Below are 25,237 nucleotides of genomic sequence, written 5' to 3'. Positions count from 1 at the left end.
GCACGACATTCATGGTCATGTCGAAGGTTTGATTCAAGAGATATGTCTCTAGCGGGGTTCTTGCCATGAGCCACCCTGCTCGAGATGATCTGCTCATGACGGAATCTCTGTGTGACCTGCTACCCTGCCCAAGGCGACAAGCGAATGTCTATGATGCCGCAGCTGGTATTTAGCAATGTCCCCGAAAAATGTTCGCTATGTCTATCTAATGACGTCCAGGTCGTGTTTCTTCCTCTGGCTTCCGTCCTCGAATACTTCTCAACCAGAACCTTGTGTCTTCTGTCTCATCCGTTCCTGTTACACCGGAGGAAGTACTTTTCCGCCGTGTGAATGCGCCAGTGAGATACGCAGAGAATGACATCTACTTCGCCAATGAGCGTCTCGCCCCTGACCAACGATTACCGGATTCCGATATCCTGAAAGCTATTCACACTTACGCCTCCGATTTCTATGCAAATGCGACTCTTGGTCAAGGGCATGCAGATTGGCGGAGTATGGATGAAACGGCACTGCTTGCATTAGGGATACTCCTTGAAGAAGCCGCCAATGAATCACTGGGCGAAACTGGTGATATGGTGTTTGTTGAAGGGGAGGAGATAACTGATCCTGAAGAACACTTTACTCATTCTTCCTCCGCGAGCTGCGGTCGCAAGCGGATTACTGCGGCAAGTCGTAGCGCAATCAGCGGAGAAAAGTTCGCCAGGCCACGAAAAACTAGAACGAAAAGACACCGCAGAGTTGATTTGGACCGCTCCACGGAACCCGAATAGAAACTGCTTGGTGGACCATTCCATATGCCAGAAAGTACTCGGTATTCTTGGTCACAATTTTCGGGATGGTAAACTTAAACTTTTCACGATGGAGGGCTGATCGAGGGCCTTAATTTTGCGCTGTGAGCTACCATTACTAAATGGAATATTCTTTGCCATTTTTTCGTGGATTTAAGCTCGCTGCCCCATGGATACTAAGTCCCACATTTCATGGACTGTGTCTCTGATCGGTTTCCGTGATGGCACCCTGGGTATCGATTTACTCCGTACACAGGGTCACGTCTTGTATAACTTCAAAAACCACCGGAGTTGTTGGAACAAGCTCAGCTTCTGCTCCCTTTCTTCTGCAGTTACAGCAACTTGACATCCTCACGAGTCGTTTGCTTATGATCTGCGCTACTTCCCGTGCTATATAATTTTCGCCTCTCTCACCCATCTCTCCAATATAACTCCAGTTAAAGGCTCCGAATATATTCATATAGTGAAAACATGATGATAACTTGGCTTATTTCTACGACGACTGTGTGTTTGAGTGGAGTTTGAACCACAATTGCCAAATAGCATACGACCAAACTACCCTTGCGAGATCGGGAGTTGAGATTTTAGGCCCTCGACATACCCGAGTCCCCGATACTGTTGTGCAGTCAATGGGTACCGATGCTTTTATCTCTTCAACGAATATTCTGTAAATTCAGAATCTGCCACAACGGTTACATATGGCCCTCATTCTTTATGCTTTTGGGAACCATTATTATTTCACTAAGAAGGGAAACGTCCGTTCTATTTCGAGGATGTGTTGGGAGTTCAGCTCCCAAGTTCTTGCGAGAATATTCCTTTAGATAAAATGTAGCGTCCCTAGCTTGAGTTGGTTACGCCACGACGGTGCTTTTCACTTTTTGATCATTATCTGTATTTGCGTGTCGACTGTTTCAAAAGAACTATGTTGCTATTAGAGGTTCCCGATATCGGGGTTGGTTATATTATTTGTAGCAACCAAGTTACAGGATGTTCTGTCTAGAGTAACTTGCTCCGTTTGCGTGCGTGCCTTTCTCTCGTCCACATCCTCATAATTCTTGTTCAATTCCTGGTGACGCAAACAAGTTCTGGATTTTCTCTCTCTTTTCTTTTTTACTTTTTTCTTTTTTTTTTTTTTTTTTTTTTTTTTTGGATTCCAGCTTCCACCATATATAGTCTAAAATGGCTATGCCCATGTGTTTCTCGTGATCTTCTTTCTACGAAACTTAGATACCCACGATGTCGTTTTCTTTTGCACCTGAGCGACGGCGAATGTTGTACAAGTATACGAGCTCATGTTTGAACATCGAAAGGAGACCTTCCCCCTTTCAATTCTCTTCGCTTCTTAGACCATTTTCTAATGTTTTGCCGGTTCTTCGAGCTTTTAATGTAATAATCGGTGGCTGTTTTCTCGTCTCGGGGTGAATGTGAGCGTGGCGCTCCATAGACGAACATGCAGAAGCCCACCTTCACTCCTGAGAGTTTCGCTATGTCCACACAATTGCCTGATATGTAGCTGTATAGCTTTGAAATAATATGAAAGGAACGTGGGGGTAATGGGTTCTGTTGATTTAGACACCTGAACATTCATGCTTTTCAGCGTTTGTTTCTGGGAGACTCGCCGTTTCCGAAAAGGGGAACATCATTCGCTGCCTCTTGAGAGACTGATCAACTATAAGAGTGAAGAAAGGATTCTTTAGATTTGCCTGGTACTACACAATTCTAAGTTTTCACAATAAAAAAGAGTTCGACTCTCCAGAGCAGGCCTGATACCTGCTTTGAGTCGAGAAGGCTTCATCTGTCCCTTGCGGTTGTATCTCGCGCTGTCTTGCAAGCAATCATGGTATTAAGCCCCTCAGCCCCTTACAGATCCCAACGTATGCTCTTGTATATCGGGTTTTGCATTCCTGTATTATTTCCGTCTGTATTTCTCCCTGTGTGTACCGGTTATTCTAATCGCTGTCCAGGCGCCTTCAAAATCACTCCCCTCACCGGCCAAACAACAGTTAATACTTGACTACCTCCGCGCATCGCAAACATGCCACACGCTCAAAGATCTCGAGAAATGTCTCCCCTCCGTCACGTCCATAAATGGCATGCAGGTCAAGGACTACGTCCAAGCCCTGGTGGACGATGGAAAATTGCACGTTGAAAAAATCGGAAGTGGCAATTGGTACTGGGCATGGGCTGGGGAAGAGCAGAAGGAGAGAGAGAAGGTTAAGCGTGGCCTGGTGAAAGAACTCGAGAAACTGGAGAGAGTTGTGGTGGAGCTGGAGGAGAGAAAGAAGGCAGCTCTTACTGAAATCGGGGACCGTGGAGGGGATGAGGATAGGGATAGGGAGAAGTTGGTGAGGAAAAAAGCGGAGCGGGAGGCAGAGATGGCTAGTTTGAGGGCGGAGGAAGAGAGTTACTTAAATGGTGGAGCTGGTGGTGGTGGGATTGAGATGAAGGAGGCAGATATTCAGAGGTGGAAGGAGGAAGCGGAGATGTGGACGGATAATATTTATGTGCTGGAACAGTATCTTGCGAAGTTGGCAGGGGGAGATAGAGAGATTATAGAGTCTGTGAAGAGGGAGTGCTATGGTCAAGAGTATGTGGAAGGGGAAGGATTAAGGGAATTGCAATTTTAATGCACTGTATATCTGTTTGCGAAGGGGTGCTGCAGGTTTTCAACGATATCGCGGGAATAATAAGGAGAATTATCGGGAGTTCAATCAAGATTACTTCGATTTTCAAGTCATTATTTTCATCGAGGATATTGTTTAAAACAGGCCAGGAAATGAAAATATTCCAGTTCTCCAACCTTTTTGTAAGCCGTGGACCATTCACGGCTGAATGTTCAAAATTTTGAGCAGGCGAAGCGGAAAATAACAGTTCTTCTCCCTATCTCTTGCACTTCTAAACCCAGACGGAAGCCGGGAGAACAGCGCATATTCCCCACGTTTATCCCAATAGACAACATGCGACACTTTAGATACAGGTAGTAGTCAGACCTCCCTTCCCACGTCGTGGAGATGCATCTGATCAAAGCCAAAACCAAGAATGATGTCTCGAGCGCAGGCACTGCGGTGTCACAACGACTTTGATGTAGCTTTATTGAGATATTATATTATGAAATGATGTTGAGAGCGCTTGTATGGAAATCCTGTGCTAAGTTGGCGAGATATACAGATTACTCCCTCCCACTCATTCACTCATCTGTCTGCCTGCCCGTCTATGTCTGATATCAAGATCTAACAATAATATCTAGCAATGATACTAGTATGGTTATCTAGCAAAATAAGTGGGTCAGGGGTAGAAGGCAGGATATTATAGACATGATATAAGACTGAGACAGGCAGCATCACTACTAATATAATGATAGATGAAGTTGATTTGAGTGCACTATAGCAATCTCCCTCTTCTGTCTTTAAATCATGTGTCATGATGGTAGCCAATAATTGCTACTGTTTCTAGATTAATGCTTTTTAATTGTTTGTATATTCTTCTATGATATAGCGCCTGGCTTGCAGGCAGTAGTTAGTTAGATGCGTGATATATAGGTTGAATGGGGGTCCAAAAATGACTGTGCAACTTTTGAAACATGCTCAAGTTTGAACCCTCTGTTCAATTTGGTCACTGAGTATTCGCATGTCATTCTTAGGTGACTATACCATTACGGTTCACACGGGATTTTCTATGATCCCATTCCCAGATAATGAGCAACTGGGTAACCAGGAACTAATAGTGCGGGAGGGAGGATCGAGGTGTTCTTCGTCAACAACGAAGCGTCGCTAGGAGAGGAAACTCGCTGGTGGAGAAAAATAGATTCGAAAGGCCCGCTCGGACCATCCCTTCCATCAATATAATAACAATAAATTACTGTCTATGTATTGATGATTGTTTTGATTCGAGTTGACAATTTACTTATGTATCCAGTTGATCATGGGCCTTAGTTGTTCATACGGAGCAATATAAGAGGAGTTGAAAGAGGAGATAAGACGATTATGAGCCCCACCTCGTCCAACCATACACCGATCTTTGCAAGGGTAGCGATATCATCTTGTTTGTCTGAGATAGCATAGTCCTTGATGTCACCACCAATCCATCCTTTGGTCCCCGAATGTATTTCAATGGCGTACCAATAAGTTGGCAGCCTCCAAAATCAATCAGAACGGGTATGCCGTCTCGGTTCACCAGAATGTTCGCGGGTGTAAATTCATCGCAGGCCCATGTAGATGGCGAATAGGTGACTCGAGAGCATTCATGAATAAGCTTTCGTCAATCTTCCAAATCCCCTCGTTGAGATAAGTGGACAAGGTGTAAGCATGTCCTTCCATGACGAGTCCAGTAATGCGGCTACGCATAACCCGACAGCCATATCAGCGGATGATGTTCGGGTGCGGGTGTCGGGACAATGCTTCCATCACTTGCACCTCTGCTAAGAACATTTTCGGAAGTTGATGCAGTTGGTTGCGGTTATCCAACGTTTCGTAAAGTCCCAGAGCAGGTCGCTTGACGTAAACTTCAACAGTAGTTGGTACCAGCATTTGCGTGAGTTCCATCCCAGAATCTGGCCACTTTGGAAAAACTTCATCAGGGACAGGTTCGAGAGAATGAGCAACTAGGTCAAACGTGATCCTGGGTGTAGGGATTTCAAGCTTGCCGTACTAAACGGCCTCACTTGAATCAATGGCTATGAAATAATTGTGCCAGAATTTCTCCGTTTGAGGATTGTATCCCTCTGATACAAAATCGATATCGAGCCAACCAGTCATTGATAGCACCACGATGACAATGGCGTCATGGGTGACGTGATGATATGAAGGCGGCCTCAGAGTAGTATTAGCATTGAATGTTTCCTTTCTGTCTTTCGTAGAGGGAGACCCCGTTCATGATTTCCGTTCAAGCTCGACTTAATTTCCACCATTGGAGACGACAATGCCTCTCCGGTTTGGTCGTCCGTCTGTTTCTTCTGGCACCACTTCAGGTACGCAGCAGAACATTCTCAAATCATGTCGGAACATTCGTGGGCCCAGCAAGAGACCGGCAGGTTCTTTGAGGCCCGTGAATCTCCAACTCAATCAAAATGCGACGACAATGCCCACAAAATCTCTGGTGGCTCGACAGCAGTTGCAGTCCCAGACATACTGACAAGCCCTCGCACACAATGACCTTTCCCGAATGAATATCCTAGTCAATGAGAAAACTTTTGAGATCACAGGTATTGTTAATTGGTCCTTAGCTAAAGTACTACCTTTCGGCAAGGAACTGGAGTCGCTTTTTTTTGGCGACCGGCTACATGGAGCGTAGCGGTTGGCACAAGTACATTTATGATGATGTACGCTGGCAGTCAGTGCATACAATTGCAATGCAAGCCATGCAAATTGGCGCAGTGCTGCGCCATGCATTCCGGCGAAACACTGATGGCTCCCTTATTGTTATAGTTACATTTAATGAATGAAGATTTTGCACTTTTTCTTTCGCGATCGGCAGGGATTTAGCTCAGATTCGACAGGCAGGATTGGCACTGGAGAGGATCACACTTTCTAGTGACAGTGATCGGGAAAAGTTCCATGGTCGTCGTTTCACCTAATGACTGGAACAACCTCGCGGTTGTCGATTGCTCCCCGCCATGTGGGCTTTACTTTCGCCACCGCCATCGAACCAGAAGTCGGACAAATTCTACCTCCCCTCTGGGACGGGAGGGGAGCATGCCATCCGGGCGAGGGTTCACGGTATGCCGTGTGTCAAACAATGATACCGCACTGCAGGCAGAGGTACTCGACATCTAAGACCAACCAGATGATAGGGTCTTTGCTTCTCATCCGCAAACGTCAAATCACAGTGAACAAAGTGGGTGACCAAACGTTGCAAGAGATCAATGGAATTTGCTGTGGCTTTGGGTAATGGAAAACCCCCAAAGTCCATCTCCCTGCTGATCTATTTCATGTACTGCCGTTCTGGGATAGGACTTTGTTTGAATCTTATGGGGCAAAAAACACATACATTGATGCAGTCCCTCCTCATGTTAGACTCAATCTCCTTGTAATTCTTGATATAATAGCATCTCTTCAGGGTCCCCCAAAAGTTGGTTAGTGTGTCGTGAGCTTTAATGGAACCCTTGAAACTTTCACTGATCCAGTGAAACTAGGACTTGATATCGTTAGTAGAGAGGGCCGGTAGGAGATCATCAGGCTTTAATGAAGACTCTGAGCAGTATCTGCTTATCGTAAGCATGTGCTCATTCTGGATCAGCAGGAGGTTGCCTCCAAGAATGAAAAATTCCCATTTCATTTGCCCCGCAATGAAGTAGCAGATACATTGGTATTAGGGGCATAATATGATAGCGTCGATCCGTTTGCAAGGTGCAACTCTCGACGTTTAGCGTAGGAGAGGTAAAACTTTCGACCATGGGCTTCCCCTGGCATGTATTTTTCTTTCATTGGAGGTCTAGGTATGCCATGGAATGAAAAGGTGCGGGAGAAGGGTAGGCTAAGGACAAGTTGACTTTTCTGGTGAGAATGGAAAGGACATGGGAGTCCATGTTGTTATTTATAGTTTCTAACAACGGGACGAGATGATAGGTCTTTCCTTCTCTATTCTTTTCGACTTTCTTAGAATCTCTCGGGCATTTCTTAGTATATACGAAAGGTGGCTGCGGAGCCCGGCCTGGGGAGAGTAGTCCGTAGCAGTGGTCTGGCTGGGAATGTGACGCCGCCGCTGTAATTCGTTCAAGAGAAAACGGCATTGAATGATCTTCAGTTCAGGTTTAGCGGGGCCCAAGCCACCCATCCCGATTCGGTAACCGTTTTGGGCGACTCCGGCCCCTAGAGGCACATTCTATATGTAATTGTGCAGTATCACATCAACAGTGGACGACATCTAGACGAGGTTATGTGATTGAGTATTCCATGGAATAACAAATTTGAGATAATATAATCCCCACCCAAGATTTTTTATCCCTCAAGCTAAAGAAGACCCTCGAATGCTTCAAATATTGCAGCGCGCGCCTCCGGTACCTAAATTCAAGTTGGCCTGCCCTGTAATATGAGAACCGTTTTTCATTTTAAAGAGCTAACCCATTTTTGGGTGGCCATGACCTCGCCGGTTCAAAGGTTCTGACAGAAACACATGATGGCGTCCTATATGCTGAGGCTCTGGTCCGTAAGGAGTAAAACTGTCCCATTACAAAAAGCCGGCCTAGAAAGCAAGCGTTCAAATGATTATATTGCACCAACAACGTAGATTCAACACTAGAAAGCAAGTTATCAAGCTGATGCCGGGGGTGTATATTCGGTATGTTTTCGCCTGGGGCTAGATTCACAAGCCAAAATCTTTGACAGCAAGTCGATTCTCAATAACATCGACAATCTCTTTCCAATCGCGCATAGCTCCCTGCCCAGTGTCACCACATGCCAATGTTTTTGTCTGCGGTGGAAGGACCTCAAACCACTTCCACTCATCGTTGAGGATAGCCAGTTGCTTCGCCGTCAACGGATGGGTCCACATCATAGTATTCATTGACGGCGCGACGATAATTAACCGCCTCGTAGGATTTCGAGGGTCAATCTCCCAGGCCCGGATGACGTTCGTAAGGAGGTCGTCGCAGATTCCACCCGTCACCTTGGCCAATAGATTGGCCGACATAGGAGCGACTACCAACATATGCGCCCAACGGCGCAGCTCTATATGAAGTATATTGGCGTTCCGGGTCCAAGGCTCAAGCCATTCGTCCTCATCCTGGTGGACCGAATCGACATTCGGGAGCAAGGCTAAAGAAGCCACTGTTGGCTGTTCCGCAGACTGGCCACCGAGGAAGTGAGTTGCCGATTTGGTAAGGATGACGCGGATCGAGAGGTCGGGGTAGTTCCTCAACCCGGTGATAATTTGTGGTAATTTGATGGTGGCGACAGAGCCGCTTGCGGCCAGGAGAAGGTGAGTTTTGCCATCCTGAAGGGCGGCGGCGATATCTGACGCGGGCGACTGATGCATTGCTACGCTTACCTTGACGTTAAGCGACATTCGTCGTCTCCTTAATTCGATAGAGGGAAGGGGTCACAAGGTTCGGACTTTTGCCAAGAAATTCGGAAGCAGATTAAACCTTGCCAAGCCAATCTGATGCTATCTAAAACACACTCACTGTCAACATTATTAATACATTTGCAACCAACTGGAGGATTATGTTGGGGGGATTGGATTGGGTGATTCGTACCCTCTATACCACCACAGCGCTGGTGATGATTGAGCTCTTTTGCCCTAGTGGCCTAATAGATTAGAGATTAACCGTGCCATGCTTACTCACTCTCTCTAGTGAGTGCGCCACAGCGTACGGAAAACCAAACTGTACAGAAAATATTATCAATATCTTCATTCTTCATCTTCAAACAATCATCATTAATTATAACCATGCTTAAATCTTCTAATTACATTGAGGAGCAGTTGCAAAGAGCTGTTGATGCATACAAAAACAATTCAAAATTAAAAATCACATCTCTGTCACAAGAATTCAAAGTCCCATATGCCACCTTGTATGGGAGAATCAACAGGAAGAAATCAAGGACTATGAGGGTTCCACTGAATAGAGCATTGAATGACAGCTAGAAGAAGGCAATTAAGATATAAATTCATCAATTGAATATTAATTTTTGCCCGCCCACCATCAAGCATATTGAAGCCGCTGTGAACTGTATGTTGAGACAGCATCATACAGATCCAGAGACTGCACCTCTCAGAGTAAACAAGATGTGAGCATATCAATTCATCAAATGCCTGTTAGATTACAAATGGATCAAGCAAAAGCTCATGAATTCAAAACAGATATTTTGTGAGAATATAAGCTTCATTATCAACTGATTTGATCAATAGGAAGCTGTCTTCAATCAATATCATTTTTTTCACTGCAATATCTATATGACGGGTTAGCACCCGTTAGTAGTTAACTTACGCAACCAACTCCTTCTGCCTCACGCTCCGCGCTCGCGTAGTTCTAACGATTCTTCTGCGTAACCCTCAATGTTCTTCTGCTCCGTGCTCCACTGTGGGGCGGCTTCTGATATTCTTCCGCCCTGATCTCCCCTCTATAAGAACCCCCTTTGTACGACCTTTCCTTCTGATCTCTTTTCTCTTTCTTTCCTTAATCAATTCGTAATCTGTATTTAGGATAGTGCTAGATCGTTAATCGATATACGCCCGTTACAGAATTGAACACACCCTGTGAGGGTGAACTTGCAGGTCATTATTGAGCAAATAGACATTGAATCATCAAATCCTCCCACAGACAGATGCAAGTAGGCGAAGTCCTCATTATTAAAAATATCAATCACAAAATCACGACCTGTAGAGCAGATGAGATAAAAAAGACATTCAATAAGAATCTTCAGTCAATTGGAATCAAACCTATAAAATCTACAGTCACTCAATCACAACAAGATAATTCTATAGAATTTCAATCTACAGTGGATTCTACACCTTCTAATGAGTATATAGATAATCTTTATGTTATAGATAGATGTGGTGGTGGTTATTAATTAATTTTTGAAGATCACTATATTCAAAATATTTTCCATACGCTGTGGTTTTCCGTACGCTGTGGTTTTCCGTACGCTGTGGCGCACTCACTAGAGAGAGTGAATAAGCATGGCACGGTTAGATCGGAAATTAGATTGGAGGGTTGGTGTTTGAGAAACATAATTTAATGAACAACGCCCTAAAAGCACAACGACCAAACGAGGAGAATGCTATGAGAGTTTGAATGACGCTGAAAGTTTTTCTGGCCGAAAATCTGAACACTGATGCTCTCAAATGACGTCTTTCACCCAATATATAGCTTCAAGGGGAAAATCACCGGTAATCGCCCATGGATGGATATCTGGGGTATGCGCACTTGCCACGCCCCATTTCACAGCACAGGTGTGATATATGGGATACGGGCAGCTTCTCTGGCGGCCGGGTTTAACTCTAATTGGTGCTTCATTTGGATCCGTAACGTAAACTGGACTCCCTTCCTTTGAAACCAATGGTCAACCTCAGAATCATTATTATGTAGTTGAATCTGAATTCTGAATCCGTACTTCTATGCTTAAAGAAAGGAGGAATGAATCCAATGCAGATATCAACTACATAGTTGAAATTGTAAAGAGGGGGAAAAAATTCACTTCTGCAGGCATTAGAAGTCTGTCAACGCAATCGGGCCTCCATTTCTCCCATGGTTTCATCAATATAGCTACCCTCAAAAGCCTGGAAGCTTAACCGTTTTAAAATCGATAATGATGACAGCTTCGAAAAAAGAAATATCACCAGCAGCATGTTCGGTTCTAAATTAGTAGAGAGGTGGCTTCTGTTGACTCTGATGATGTCGGTGAAAAGTCGATTTCAATTTAAACACATCCGCAGTATAGAGCTCAAATCGTACCCGACTGTTGTTGAACTCAAATTGGTAACGACGGGTAGTGAGTGCTAGATACGGAGTAGCTGATGTTTTGGAGGTTTTGACAACTCCACCAACTGGTGATTATTTTATCTTGCTCAATTGAGATGAGATGACACCATACCATTCAATAGCTCGACCCTAGAACCAACCAACAGCAGCAACGGCAACACAACAAAAAAAAGAAAGAGAGGTAGAGAGGAGAGAGAAAAGATGTTTTCGTCGTCGCCTACTTGGTTTTATGGATGAAAATAACGTTATTGAGTTTATTTCACCCGCGACAAAATCTGGATTCCTGCAATAACAGCACCTTAAAAATGGCAACTCGATCATGTTAGGGTGAGAGCTGAACGCTGTTCGACCTTTCCGGGCATGGTCCAGCCTCTTCCAGCGTCTCGTCAAACAGGGTTGGAGAGTTCAACAGGGCCTAAATAGCCCTTTTTTTCTCCTAACATCGTCCAGCTTTTGCCCAAAGATGATACTCGACCGCTGCAACTATCATTGCGTTTTACTCAGCCCTCTGCAGAACGTCATTTTATCTATGCCTTGACAGTATATGTGCATTAACCTTCCTCGACTTCTCAAACATAAATCAGCGCAAACTCGTCACTGTACCCGACTGAGCATGGCACTGGTCAGTTTCAATCAGGCCCCACCAGCGTTCAAAGTTCAGAAATAAAATGTTGGCTGAAACCACGCTCAGAAATTTTGACCCGGATTCAAGTTCCCCTGTCCATCCGCTCGCCCCACCTGGTTGATAGCTGCTTGTTGTCGTCGCCAAGAATGCATGTTCCGCGAAGCTGGTGACGGCGCTTCGGTGTTCGAAGCTTAAATTGGCCACTGCACGAATCGATTCCCTTGTCGCTTGTTGAGAAAGTCCAGTGTCGCGCTCACTTAATTATTATTAAGTGATCAAGGGAGCGCGTTATCCCTGTTCTAACATGAACCCCTCTGGATAACTCAGTTATCCGTACGGGCCTTTCGGCGAAACCCATCGGTGTAACTCGGTTATTTTGGGGGATTCGCTGTAAGGAACAAATCTCCTTATAGAATGATCAAAAATAGTTCAATTTCTCTGTAGATAGAGGTCAATAATATAAAAAGACTTCTCTATAGCATGGCCGAAATGATGATTCAACGTGGTCAAAAAAAATGAGTAAAAATGATCAAATTCTCTCTGTTGAGAGACACAACAATGTGCAATCTATTCGACCACTCGGGCAAAAGAGCTCAATCACCACCAGCTCGTAGTGGTATGATGATACATAGAGAGAACGAATCACCCAATCTAATCCCTCCAACACAATCTGACTGGATGACTAAGTAAAATCTTATCACGATTCAGCAGTCCTTATTGGTAGAGAAATGATGACTAAAGCACATGACTAAGCTTAACACTACGTATGATTGGCTAACTATCCATGTAATTTGTGGTTAACGCACGGCTTGAGCCAGCATACCTAGTAACATGGGTTATAACGCCACCAAGAACCCTCCCCAAATAACCCCAAATAACCACTAGTTAGTTCGTTAGTTAGTTCAAATCCTCGCATGGTTGCGAACCTGTGAGCCCGGACTCCGTAAAGTTCTCAGATACTCTCGTGAGACAAGGGCGTTCGGTTATGTTTTGGGTCCGAACATTACTCGTGTACCCAGTGGTAGTCCGGTGGGAGGTCATGGTTTCATGGGTTGGGCTTCTTCCTGGCCGCCGTCAGGCGGCAGCCAACACAGGCGAAGAAGAAATCGTTGGATAAACTGGTGGTTCGGCAATGCCTTCTTTTTCTCGTTCTCACCCCTGGGTGAGTAAAGCGACAGGCAGATTCATTTCATCAATCAAATAATTGGTGTCTCCAAATTCTCTTGGGATACTTACTATTTGTTCAATAAACATGTTATATATCACACACACTGGAGGGACTGGACTCACTGGGAGCCCGATTGTCGATCGGATCAACAAGACTCCCAAGCTTTTCACATTGGCAAAAGCTTGACTTGAACCACCGCCTCGGAAACCTTTGTCTGGCCAGATATCCGCTCCATCGCCGGGTTGCGCAGCTGCTTAACAATGCATGTGCGCCTGCCTCTCGGAGTCCGACGGGCTGCTGCTCCCCAGACTGTTGGCGTCTCGGTGGCTGCGGGAAGACGAAAAGAAGAGAGTACATGGTACGGAGTAGTGCATAACAAACGAAAGCAGATTAACATGGAGTATCCCGTTGAAAGTAGTGGTAAACAGTGAGTACATAGTAGAGTCTAGAAGAGACCCAAGTGTAGCACAGCTGAAGCAATAATGGATAGCCCCCAGCCGTGGTAACGGTACAGTGGAATACAGAGTAAATTGAAGAATCATAAGCTTTGGATAATCCCCTCCTCCAGACCTGGACCCAAGTGTTACGCTTTAGCCCGCAAGACTTGTTGTTGGATACCGTCCCTGAGCCACCACCGACCACCACCACCACTCTCCCCCTCCTTCGCCCACCGCAATCACCACGACTGGTCCTTTCCCCCCTGCAACATGCAAAGCGGCTGGTCCCATGAGATGCCTTTTGTTCTTTCTGACTGAACCATCCTCGGGGCCTCTGCAAATGCTCTGTTTTCCCGGGACCATGACTGTTGTACCCGACATCGCCTTCTCTCCCGTCGCTCCTCCGACTCCTGACAAGAACACCACGATCACCGCCCGCTTTCGCGTCCACTCACTTTGCTCTCACTACCGGGAGTCTCGCCCTCCTCAACCCTCCCGCTTTCGGCGTCGTCAGAATTGACAACGGCACCCGCTCAGCCTCTCCTTGTACCGCGCAATCCGAAAGCGTGGAAGCGTGGCGCGTGCCAGCGACTGCCCCCGGAAAACCCTCATTACAACAAGACGTCGAGCCCTCCCCTCTGCATCCTCCCTTTTTCCTCCTGTGACGTCCGTCGTCGAATACTCATGCGAGCCGCTGTGTGTATGGAGACGATATCCAGTTGATCTGCCATGTCGTTTGATCTCGTTCCCAGATCCTCCTCTCCTCCGTCGACTCGAAACCGCTCCCTGGTATCCAAGTTTACCGATCGCTTCAGCAACAGAACTCGGAACGTTTCTGAATTCTATATACAGTTGGATGAACCATACAAGACATACTTTTCTGGCGAGTTAGTGAAGGGCTGCGTGGTCTTGAAGGTCGTGAAGCCGATCCGCATCACTCATCTGGTGCTTTGCCTGCATGGCTATGTGAGGGTCTACAAAACTACAGTTGCGCCGGGCGATGTGTCGGATGCGTCTGGCTTTCTTGGTCCGGGCCGTGGGAAAAGGAATGGCGAATACTTGGGCAACGGATTTGCTACGCTCTTCGAGGACGAAGTTGTCCTGTGTGGAGATGGTCGCCTAGTTGAGGGAATATACAAGTTCCAGTTTGAAATGGTATTTCCAGCTTGTCGATTGCCCAGCAGCATTACGGTATGTAAACGTACATTGACTGTTCTCTAGAAAATATTGCGCATTTACTTTTTGGAGGGTCGTTGTGAGCTCTGCGCATAGATATACTGACGCGGCCTTTAGTTTGAACGTGGCACCATATCTTATATGCTAACATCCACTCTAACACGACCTACGACTATATCTCCAACCATTTCCTGCGACAAACGAATTATGCTCCTAGAAACCATTGACATTGCACCGTTGCCTGTTCCCAAAGCCCGCATTATCTCTCTTGAACCAATAATAAGAAGATCCAAGGCGCGGTCGAAGACGAAATCCGCGTCTCGGGAGCAGATTACGCACAGCTCGACTGTTGCTGAGCCCGTGGCCAATGGAATTGAAAATAAACCGCCACTCAGTCCCGTACCCAGCGAACTGAGCAATTCGAGCTGCATGAGCAACAGCACGCAGAGCTTCCAAATAATCAGCGAACCCAATTCCGCCAAAAGTTTGAGCCTCGCGAACGATGACTCTCTGAGCTCGAATACTCCCTCCGCAGAAAGGACCATTACAGCCACAACGGAGCTGTCGCGGCCGGGGGGCGTTCCCGGTGACGTCCTGCCAGTGAAGATCACAATACAGCATACGAAACCTATCCGAAGCCCTAATGGCATTATTATCACCCTCTATAGACAAGGGAGGATAGATTACCACCCTGCAATTCCAGTGGGTTATTCTGAAAAAGGCATGAAGCCGGTATTCGAAGACTATTATCCAAAGTCTCGTACCGGGTTGGGTGGCCTATCCTTCGGGGCCACAAGATCAAGTAGCGTCTTCAGGAAAGACCTGACTCAAATCTTTGCCCCTTTGATCGTGGACCCAGTCGCCCTGACGGCGACCGTAAAAACGTCTATCAGGATCCCAGAGGATACTTTCCCAACTATAACGCATGTGCCTGGTGGCATGATTAGTTTCCGATACTATCTCGAAGTGGTAATGGACTTGCGTGGGAAGTTAGCGAGCCAAGACCGTTTTATTCCGCGTTTGAATATGGTGACGGGCTCAAGCAGCTATAACTATAGCCCAAATGGCCAAATACTAACTCTGTCGGAAAAAGGGCGTAACCCGGTGTCTCCTTGTGGAAACAATATACTTGACACGGATACAGTACGACGAGAAAAGAGTGTGGTTGCCTGCGTTTTCGAAGTTGTGATAGGTACGAAGGATTCCGGCAAAGGCCACCACCCGCAAACATCGGAAGCGAACCCCGTTGTGGACTCCCATCCCCTTACCCCTCAAGTTGCCCAACCTGATACCGTTACTGAAATTGATCACCATCACCCTTATGCACACCGATATGATGAGCACGATTATACTTATGAAAACGGTTACGACCACAACGAAGTAAGCTTGTGGCAAGGTCATCCACAAGATAGCTTCTCTCCATATCCTCCTCCTCAATTCATCCCTCCTGCGCTTCCCCAAGAAGCGGTTGATGAGAAAACCCAACTACGGAGAGCCGAGGAAACTCTTCTCCCCAGCAGTCCAGCGGATGACGACGGTGTGGAAAATGAACCGTCCGCGGCAACCACAGCCTTTGCTCCATCTGCCCCTACTTTTTTTGAAGTAGACAATAGTTATAGAATCCCTACCAGCCGCTCCGCATCGCAATATCCTGACTGCGTCTCTCCAGCCTCGGCCCCATCAATAAATACCATAACGCCTAGCCCTCGACCCAATGTAGATATGGGCATTCCTTCCCCTAAGACTCCCCAGGATGATAAACAAGAGCTCGAAAGGCAACGCCTTCTCGCCCAAGCTAGTGCGCCAGATCTTGAACGAAGCCATTCAACAGCCGGAAACGTTGCATCCGGTCCCTCAATTGGCGAAGAAGATCGGCCTGCGCCATCGGCACCGATGCTCACTGAGGAAGATTTGGCACAGCCACTGGCATCTCCAGAGCTACTACCCAGGTATCAACGATGACATTTCCGTTCCACCCTTCCATCTATCGGCCACCTCCAAACCCATTTTCCCCCCTCTCCCTCCCTCCCCAACTCTCAGCCTCCTTACCCCACTACTAGCTCGCTACGGCCTACTACCCCGAGCCGCGAAACGATTTCACATATGCCTTCCTGCCCGTGATCCAACCACAAATACCTTGAGCCCAGTGGAATTCTATTTTGTCCAATTTTTGTCTCTCTTGTTGTATAGCGGTTTTTGGCTGTAAGGGAAAGCTTTTTATGAAGCAATTTACTTCTTCATCTCCATTCCATTTATTCTATCCACTTTCTTATCCATTCACCTCCAATTATCTTGTTATTACCTACTTACGTACGCTCAATTCTAATGATTACGTTTTCTCTGTCTTAAACCCATTTTGCTTTCCTCTTAATTTCCTCTACTGTTTTCTACCTTTTTTTTTCTTCAAAAGGCCTTTAGTTAAGCGTTACCTTTATCTATTATTTTATTTATCTACACTTACCATATTTTTTTTCCGTTCCCTGAAGCCCCGGGTTTTTTTTTTTTTTTTTTTTTTTTTTTTTTTTTTTTTAATTTTATTTCGTTTTGTTTCTCTTGTTGGAAACTTTCTAATGTTCTAGGGAGTGTGGATGGCGAGTCGAAATCAAAAAAGAAAGAAACCTGGGACTGTGTAGCAGGGAGTACGGAGTAAGGTGAAAGAGGTTGGTTTTGAATCTCTCGTTTTATTTTTTATGTTTTTTATTGGCAGGTAGATAATTTTCCTGATACTTAACTTACTGCTAACTATGGAGTACCTCTTACTTGTCCTCCTTCACTTCTATTGTTAACCTCTCCCTTTTCCATTTTTCCATTTATCCTGATTCTTGTTTTATTGTTGTTATTTTTATTGTTTTCCCGCCTCCGTTCTTTCGGAACATTAGCCAGCATCAAAGACTGAGAGAGGTGTATGCCATATGGGTCCCGTGCAACCAGGAAGCTAGCCAAAACGATTTTTTATTATCATTCTTATTTTAAGCTAACTTAGTTCCACACAACTGTGAAATTCGAATTTTTCTATGAAATCCGCTCAAAGGAATCAGTTCAATGATTCTAATTTTATAATATACTCCATCCCCCTTTCATGAGTGAGTATGTGTGGAAAATTAGTTGACTTGTTAACTATGGTAAGCTTGTAACCAGTTGGCAAGCCCAAAACTGTTGGTGTGGGTTTATTTAGGGGTTGACAGTCTAAAGTGTGGCTGTTCCAGCTAGGCAACAAGGCCACATAACATCTACCATGAGGAGTGGATGTATTTAACCTCTGGTGCGGAGTATTGAGATTTATATTTTTAGTGGGTTCAAGGACTTATATTCCGCACTTCTCCACATAAATTGCTGTAGTTCACACTGGATTGCGATATGGATACGAATTTGCCATATAAATCTCACCAAAAGCAGGGGAATCGAAATCTAAGCATAAAACAACGGCGATACATCAGTAAATTACAACGTGGAGAACACATTTCACATCTTATCCATTCACCCCTTAGTCTAAACCCCAACCCTCCCTAACCCTATATGTTGTGAAAAGAATGGATCTCGTCGTTGCTGCTTGATGGTTGGGGGTTTTGGCTCGCTTCTTCGGCCTTGAAGTGGGTCCCCAGGATGATAACTTCGTAGCATTGATAAAGTGATCTGACCAGCTTTTATCGCGGTTGATATTGTGCTTGCCGTCGAAGATCTGGTCATTTCTTGATGTAAAAACAACTGCAACACCGCTGACTCCAAATCCCAACTGCAAAAGACGAAGCTGTCATCCGCGCTTTCAGAGAGGGCTCACTTCACTACCTCATCAGCACGTGCGCGCTCTTTGCTTCTTACAGCATCAAGAAAGTTGTTCAGTTCCAGCTGGTACGGAAAGGTGTTGTTTGGTGAAGTGAAGTGTCCAAATTCAACGCACTCTGCTGTGCTATTAAAATCTCGAATGCGGGAGGTCCTTCTGTTTGTTTACTTTTGGACTTCGAATCCCGTTTCGTGACACTATCATTTTTCCAGCTTGTCAATAATGGCAAGCCATGGTAGAATGCCTTGAGATAGTTTAGTCCAAACGAGCTTTCAACGTCTGGAGTTGGGACAGCAGATACATTGTATTTGGTTCGTGGAGTATCCCATTGACTGATGGATGAGACATCGTTGTCGATATCTTCAGGAGCATCAAATAAATATACTATGTTCCCGCCAAGTCCTAACCCCATTCCATCTTCAGAGTGAAACCAGGAGTCAAAGAGCTCTGGGAAGCATAGTGAAGTTCAAAAGAGAAATTGTCGGAAGGGCGGAAGGGAGCACGGGGAGGCAGAAATGTTGTAATATCCGCATTTTATTTTCCATGAACAATTCATTTCTCTCATGTGGTACACGGAACAACTGCATTCTTGGAAGTATTGGCTTTCCGAAACATTCAGCTTTCCACTCTTTGAATCCTGGTCTGCGATAACCTGCTTCATTCAAAAGACTGGAGGTCATAGCCGAATCTGAACGTAGAGGCATCTTGCTGTAGGACAGATGTTCCATCACACAAACCTCAGGGGGCTCGAATCCTCTTTAGCCTGATTTAGACTAGTGGAACTCAAACAATAACCTTATTTTCTTGGGATGCTTGTTCAATTCTACCACAGATTATATCTCAATAACATACAATCGGTGGGTCTAAGTAAAAATCAGACAAAATATTCATCATATTACAGCTTGGGAGCATTTCCCCTCTGAAATGCAATAGTAGAACTTGGCCAAAACAAACTGATACAAGTATGCACTCTGGAACTGGATTATGTGCGGGTTGCCAGTATTTGTCCAATTTGTGTCATTTACTGGGCAATTCCGGAAGGGATTTGGAACTTCAATGAAATGTATGCATGGTGTCCACGGCTTAGTTGAAAACTCTGGATATTGAGGCAAAGCAAAAAGGAGGGGATATAACTCGTTTGGATCAAAAGTGAACTCGAGATGAAGTTTGCTTCCTTCTCCGCGATTGGCAACCTTCACAATAACTTATCAAATTATCTAAATCAAGGTGAAAAGAAACTGCTATCGGGTCAAACAATGAACTAGATAAGAAGGAAGATCGAAGGTCAAAAGTGAGCGTTGAACCGATAAGCTTCATAACAATGTAAACAAAGCGATCACCGATTTTTATTTTTTATATTTTTTCGTCGTTTTCTCAAAAAAGAGTGGATATAAGATCTTTAAGATCTTTAAGTGGCCCTTAGGAGTGAACTCGAAATAGGTGATCTGCTGTTGCAACTTCAATATGCATCTGCTGCATGGTATGGAGATGTTTCTCAATCCCTGAACCCTAGATTCATAAATGTGGTTGGGTAAAAGATGGCCTCAAGCACAGTGGGTTCATGTGAGCATTTGCCAACTTAAAGGTCCTTGCCCGAAGTTGTCGCTTCATACTTTAGATCAGATAGGTCGATAAGTATTGTTCAGATGAAAATCCAGACAGGGTTGACATGTGAGCCGTCCAAGCGAGCCAATTTTGATGCAATAAATGTTGTAAAAATAGAGAGGGACCAAGTTGTCGATGAATTCGGCTGTTTTCCAGGTGGCGTCCGGTGGAGCTTTCTGAATATGGACCACCTTAATTTGGGTATGCATATGCATGCAGAATAGTGACCTGAGGAAAAAGCGTGAACAGACCGAAGGTTCCTTGCGTTTTGCGAGACGTATCAGAGCAGGGAAATCGCAGGGTATGTTGGAACAATAACATCTGAGCCAATTCAGGCATCATCGTCGATTCGAAATTGCCAAACGAGTAGTATAACAGTGGGCGAGCTGATAATGAAAGGGCTGGCTAGGGTCCAAATTTGAAAGACAGGAAAATATGGGGTGTGGAAAATTGGAGCTTACTTCTTCAGCTCCTCGCCGTCAACCACAATCTCAATGACGGGGGGAGGAGATGTGATCGATCCACGAATCCACGATGTGAGATAGTTACCTGGTTGTGGACAGTCCTCGTTTGGTCGTCTCATCGTCATTCTTGCAGAGGATCGGCAGGAGCAGTCCCACAAGTTGTATTTCGTAAAATATCAAAGTAGACCTCAATATCAGCGGGACGGACCGACGGGATTTCAAACTCTCTGGCGGGGAAAGAATTGTGCGGAAAATTCTCCCCGTTCATGGCGCCCCAAGTCTCATATCTCCTGCTCAATCACAGCTGAATCCTGCAGGTTTTTCATTCTGGACCAGGATACATTGGATTGTCAAGCAGGCTCTAGGTCCAAAGCAGTTAGATGGTGAAGCTCATCTACTCAATCTAGTTAGAATTGATGATCATGGCTCTGTTCTCCAAGAGGGCTAAATTTTAGACGATGACCCGAGGTTCAGACCGAAATTTGGGCCTAGCTTAGGGGAGATGCAGCGCAAGCTCCACTTCCAGACGACATTCAAATCGCCCAACAAACCAATTTTGGTCTTCAACTTCGCCGGAGAAACCGCGTGCAGAAGCATGGGTATGACATGACGCATTTGGCTGAACACAATTGGTGACTTGGCCCCGTCTAGCCAGCCACAGAATCCACGGAGCTTTTCGACTGGAGCAAGGGATGCATCCCATGCTCCCTCAATTTGCTTGAAGAAACGGAACTAGTAACTCTACTCAAAATAGCACATTGAATATCACTTGTGTTGCGTTGACTCTGAATGATGTGATGGGACTATGTTCAGGCATCCTTCCAAGCCACCAAAGCGAGCTTCAGAATGCCACCATCATCGTTCTCCTTGGAGCGGGGATGTGGACGTCTAGTTGTTCATCATAATTGGCTGCTTCCATTCTGTGTCCAAAATTGAGAAAAACATGATGGCCAGGCCATGGGACGAGATACAAAAGAGTGATTCTTTTTTTTCGGGTCCCATATCTATCATGCTCTTATTTACCATCGGCAAGCTATATATTCTCCAGTTTCCTAAGTTCTAAATGCCCTGTTAAAATCTCCTCTATGCTTCGCCAAATATTCGGAGGTCCCTCCAAAAGCCCATCCCTTCAAAACCATTCGTCACACACATCCAGAGAGAAAAACGCTCCGTCAACCAAGATGGCCGGAACCAATTATAAACCACCCGAATACCTCAGCAAACGTCCCTATGAGTACTACGCAATTACCGGCATCAAAGCAGGGACGGTGCCTGACCAGAAGAAAGCTCCAATCCGTCAAGAAATTGACGAATGGAGCAACAACAAGGCAAATGCCGATCAGGTAGACCTGTTTGTGATGGCATGGCGCAATTTGATGAATACGTCTCCTCGAGAGAGAGGCTCCTTTTTCCAAGTTGCTGGTAAGTGTTTAATATCAAGAGTATAAGTGAACGATGTAATGTAAGTATTAACCATGTTCCCAGGGATCCACGGCCAACCATATGTTCCATACGATGAGCCAGACACCGACTTGGCAGATATCAAAGACAAGGGGTATTGCACTCATAACAATATCCTTTTCCCAATATGGCATCGTCCGTATCTTGCACTATTGGAAGTATGTCTTTGCCTGAAACTCCTTGCTTAAAGGTTTCCAACTGTGAGATCTAATCTGACAAGCACAGCAACTCCTTTACGAAAACATGATCTCGGATATCATCCCTAAGTTCCCAAAGGATAAGCAAGCCGGACTCAAGGAAGCTGCGGATTCCTGGAGACTTCCATTCTGGGATTGGGCCATCAACCATAGAGTGCCCACACTCGCCAAATACCCGACAACTACTATCCCAACCCCCAATGGAAAACGAGAGAGAGTGGAAAACCCTCTCTACCAATTTAAAATGTCAACAAACGAGCCATTTCTATCCGAAGGAGTCGGTCAAGTCTTCGACCCTTGGGCAGGGGAAGGTGGGAAGGGGATGTATTTTAATGCATGTAATCTGCATGTTCTCTGTTGTTGATTTGATGATTATAGACTAATAGTGGTACAGTTCGGACCTTGTATCGGAACCAGTAGAAGCCCTGATATTGAAGATAGCCAAAATCCTGAATCCGAAACTTGGAAAAACGGCGTGGTAAACAACAACCAGGTCGGGATTGCGCTCAAAAGCCCAGGTTGGATGGGAGATGGAAAATACGGAGCCGCTTCCGAAATGGTGTACCGTTTGCTCACACACCCCTTGGATTACCCTTCCTTCGCTACCACTTTCCGTGCTAAAGGACAAGATGACATCAGCAAAGATATCAATCTCGAATATATCCATAACAACGTCCATGGCTGGGTGGGAGGTAATTATACTGGGCATATGTCAGAAATTCCCGTGGCAACATTTGACCCTCTTTTCTGGCTTCACCATTGGTAAGAATTTTTTTTTTTTTTTTTTTTTTTTTTTTTTGGTTTCCAAGTTCGATAAGGTGTCAATTAGTAACTAACAGCATCTGAAGCAACATTGATCGGATGTGGGCTATCTGGCAGGCTTTGAATCCAGACAAATGGTTCGAAACTGCAGACAAGAACACTTTCTTTCAAGAGGCCATTGGACTTGCAGATACCATCACGCCGCAGACGAAACTTCGTCCCTTCCATACGGACACAAAGGGCACTTGCTGGACCCCTGAGGGCGCTAGAGACGTTTTGAACTTTGGCTATACGTATCCCGAATTGCAAACATGGGACGCGAAATACAATGCCGGAGGGGCGTATAACAGGGACCTACATGTGACTGATATCAGGAAAATAATCAACGAAAAGTATGGAGCTTCACGAACTGAATTGCTGAAGAACCCTGCCCTCGGCGACAAGACAGATGATGGAGTTAAATCAAACGACTTTGCATTTAGCGTCCGATACAAGAAGTAATTGCACACTACCTTAGCCTATCCTTGGTTGATCTTAAGCTAATGGTATACAGGTATGCGTTGGGTGGAAATCCCTTCACTATCAAAATATATCTAGCTCCAGGCGATGGGAAGCCCAGAACCCCAGAAAGTGACTATGTTACTGAGGTTTACAATTTCAGCTTCCCGTCGATTGTCGATGGGAAGGAAGTCTGCAGTAACTGCACTTCCGTAGAAGCAACTGATTCGAAGGCCACCTCCTATCTCTCGATTACATATGTTCTTGTGCAATGTGTTAAGAGGGGGGTCTTGGCATCTTTGGACGAAGCTACTGTTACCAAATTTCTCCAGAAAAATTTGTACTGGAGACTTTACCAGGTATGTCCCTACAATTCCCACACTTTCGAAGCAAACACTAACCAGAGGACAGCATGGAAGGGAACTGGGCAGGTACGAGATGGAAAAAATTGAGCTTGAAGTTCTTGGCTCCTTCAATACCGCCCAGCACCACAAAAATGCAACCATACTATCCGGATTTAAAGGTTTCCGCGATATTCCATCACTAGCAGGTGGCCCTGATGGGGCTCTCGATCCAAAGCTGAAGAAGAAACCAGCGCCGCCACCAACCAACCCGTAAGCTTCCCACTCGAAGCTAATTCTCATGAACGCTTTTCACTAACTCTCTTTAGTCCTGCTCCTCCATCAGCAGGGCTCCATCTGAATAGCTCGCTCGACCTTAAATCCGACCTCACGGCTGACGGTGTGATAATTCTCGACTCTACCTCAGTGGACTTGAACCAGATTCAGACAGACACCATCGACAACACCCAGGTGACCTTCAAGAATGGAAATGATACCTTGTTCTTGATCTCCTTCCGTCGTGCAGAGGGCCAGATCGTATTTAACACCAACTTGGGAGGCAAATGGGGTCCAGAGGAGAGAGTCAGCCTCGATGGCAAATTGAAACACCCTCAGGCCGCAATCATGGTGCATGATCAAGGTGAAGGATTCGAAGTCAGCATTGATTTCGTTCACGTGGCTTGGTTCAAAAAGAGAGATCCCAGGCCTATCAAGACCTTGCGGTACGGAACGAATAAGAATCAGAAGCCGGTGCTGGCTGATGTCTTGAAGGTGTCAGTGTATCCCTCGATGCAGAAGGTTTTCACTCGTTAAGCCTGAATGTTTGAGGCTGCCTGCACTGATGAGTAAAGCTACTTCCTTTTCTTCAAAGTCGATTGTACAGAGTGTATGTGCTTGTATCCTATGCTCAACCCTTTGAAGCGTAATAACCAACAACGTCCCTATGTTTTCAGCAATAATAGCTGTCAATTAGAGTTTGGTTTTTAACTTTAAATTTAAGCTTGTTTTCCAAGTTACGGTGCGATATCTTCTCTTCGGCAAAACAGCTTCATTTTGATTTGCGGGTAATGATGTCATGAATTATCCTCGCAGGATGTTAGTTAACTAGATGGGCATTTTGCCATCAAAATGCGAAATGCAAACAGGTAGTCGTAGGCAGAGTAGCAATATTACGGTTCTGCACCAGGGCCAACTTGTTCATGGTCCTTGGCTTCTGATGAATCTCTGTCTTCATTGTGCCAATTTGCTGAATAGGTCCGTGTCTTAATGTTTGCCCTGAAGGGACGTAAACGTCTTAATTTTCCCTTTGAAAACATTCTATTTCTTAATTTTTCTTCATGCCTGGACTCCTCTTCAGAGCGAACGCTGCATCGTGCGAAGAGCTTGTTCCTTGTCCGAGGGGAGCTCTTTTGCGTCTCGGCGCCAAGACCTAAGGGCTTACTTAATATAATAGTAATCAACCCTTAAACTAGGTAGTTAGTTAGTGAACTAGTCAACTAACTAACCCAATTGAAGAT

General features: G+C 45.4%; 7 protein-coding genes across 7 annotated transcripts; 5 read left to right on the top strand and 2 right to left on the bottom strand.

The window, feature by feature from the left end:
* Positions 1-65: 65 nt before the first annotated feature.
* Positions 66-770, top strand: HCAG_07865 (predicted protein; the record flags this gene model as incomplete). The annotated part of the gene is made up of 2 exons (XM_001537506.1): positions 66-165; positions 220-770. 2 exons carry the CDS (start codon positions 66-68, stop codon positions 768-770), a joined length of 651 nt encoding a protein of 216 aa, XP_001537556.1.
* A 1,571-nt stretch (positions 771-2,341) lies between these two features.
* HCAG_07864 (predicted protein) lies at positions 2,342-3,551 on the top strand (the record flags this gene model as incomplete). Its single annotated transcript, XM_001537505.1, has 3 exons — positions 2,342-2,350; positions 2,753-3,375; positions 3,440-3,551. 3 exons carry the CDS (start codon positions 2,342-2,344, stop codon positions 3,549-3,551), a joined length of 744 nt encoding a protein of 247 aa, XP_001537555.1.
* A 2,228-nt stretch (positions 3,552-5,779) lies between these two features.
* Positions 5,780-5,938, top strand: HCAG_07863 (predicted protein; the record flags this gene model as incomplete). The annotated part of the gene is made up of 1 exon (XM_001537504.1): positions 5,780-5,938. One exon carries the CDS (start codon positions 5,780-5,782, stop codon positions 5,936-5,938), a length of 159 nt encoding a protein of 52 aa, XP_001537554.1.
* Positions 5,939-8,087: 2,149 nt separating this feature from the next.
* On the bottom strand, positions 8,088-8,759 carry HCAG_07862 (conserved hypothetical protein; the record flags this gene model as incomplete). The annotated part of the gene is made up of 1 exon (XM_001537503.1): positions 8,088-8,759. One exon carries the CDS (start codon positions 8,757-8,759, stop codon positions 8,088-8,090), a length of 672 nt encoding a protein of 223 aa, XP_001537553.1.
* A 3,026-nt stretch (positions 8,760-11,785) lies between these two features.
* HCAG_07861 (predicted protein) lies at positions 11,786-12,871 on the bottom strand (the record flags this gene model as incomplete). Its single annotated transcript, XM_001537502.1, has 4 exons — positions 11,786-12,086; positions 12,168-12,218; positions 12,654-12,711; positions 12,757-12,871. 4 exons carry the CDS (start codon positions 12,869-12,871, stop codon positions 11,786-11,788), a joined length of 525 nt encoding a protein of 174 aa, XP_001537552.1.
* Positions 12,872-14,164: 1,293 nt separating this feature from the next.
* Positions 14,165-16,573, top strand: HCAG_07860 (predicted protein; the record flags this gene model as incomplete). Its single annotated transcript, XM_001537501.1, has 2 exons — positions 14,165-14,626; positions 14,729-16,573. 2 exons carry the CDS (start codon positions 14,165-14,167, stop codon positions 16,571-16,573), a joined length of 2,307 nt encoding a protein of 768 aa, XP_001537551.1.
* A 5,069-nt stretch (positions 16,574-21,642) lies between these two features.
* HCAG_07859 (predicted protein) lies at positions 21,643-24,533 on the top strand (the record flags this gene model as incomplete). Its single annotated transcript, XM_001537500.1, has 8 exons — positions 21,643-21,883; positions 21,947-22,080; positions 22,148-22,430; positions 22,506-22,881; positions 22,968-23,378; positions 23,435-23,738; positions 23,791-23,993; positions 24,050-24,533. 8 exons carry the CDS (start codon positions 21,643-21,645, stop codon positions 24,531-24,533), a joined length of 2,436 nt encoding a protein of 811 aa, XP_001537550.1.
* Positions 24,534-25,237: the final 704 nt, after the last annotated feature.

Source organism: Histoplasma capsulatum, genomic scaffold, assembly GCF_000149585.1.
Source record: "Histoplasma capsulatum NAm1 scaffold_9 genomic scaffold, whole genome shotgun sequence".
NCBI classification, from domain to species: Eukaryota; Fungi; Ascomycota; class Eurotiomycetes; order Onygenales; family Ajellomycetaceae; genus Histoplasma; species Histoplasma mississippiense.
Note: the sequence above shows the minus strand (reverse complement) of the source record. Positions and strands in the feature narration are given on the sequence as shown.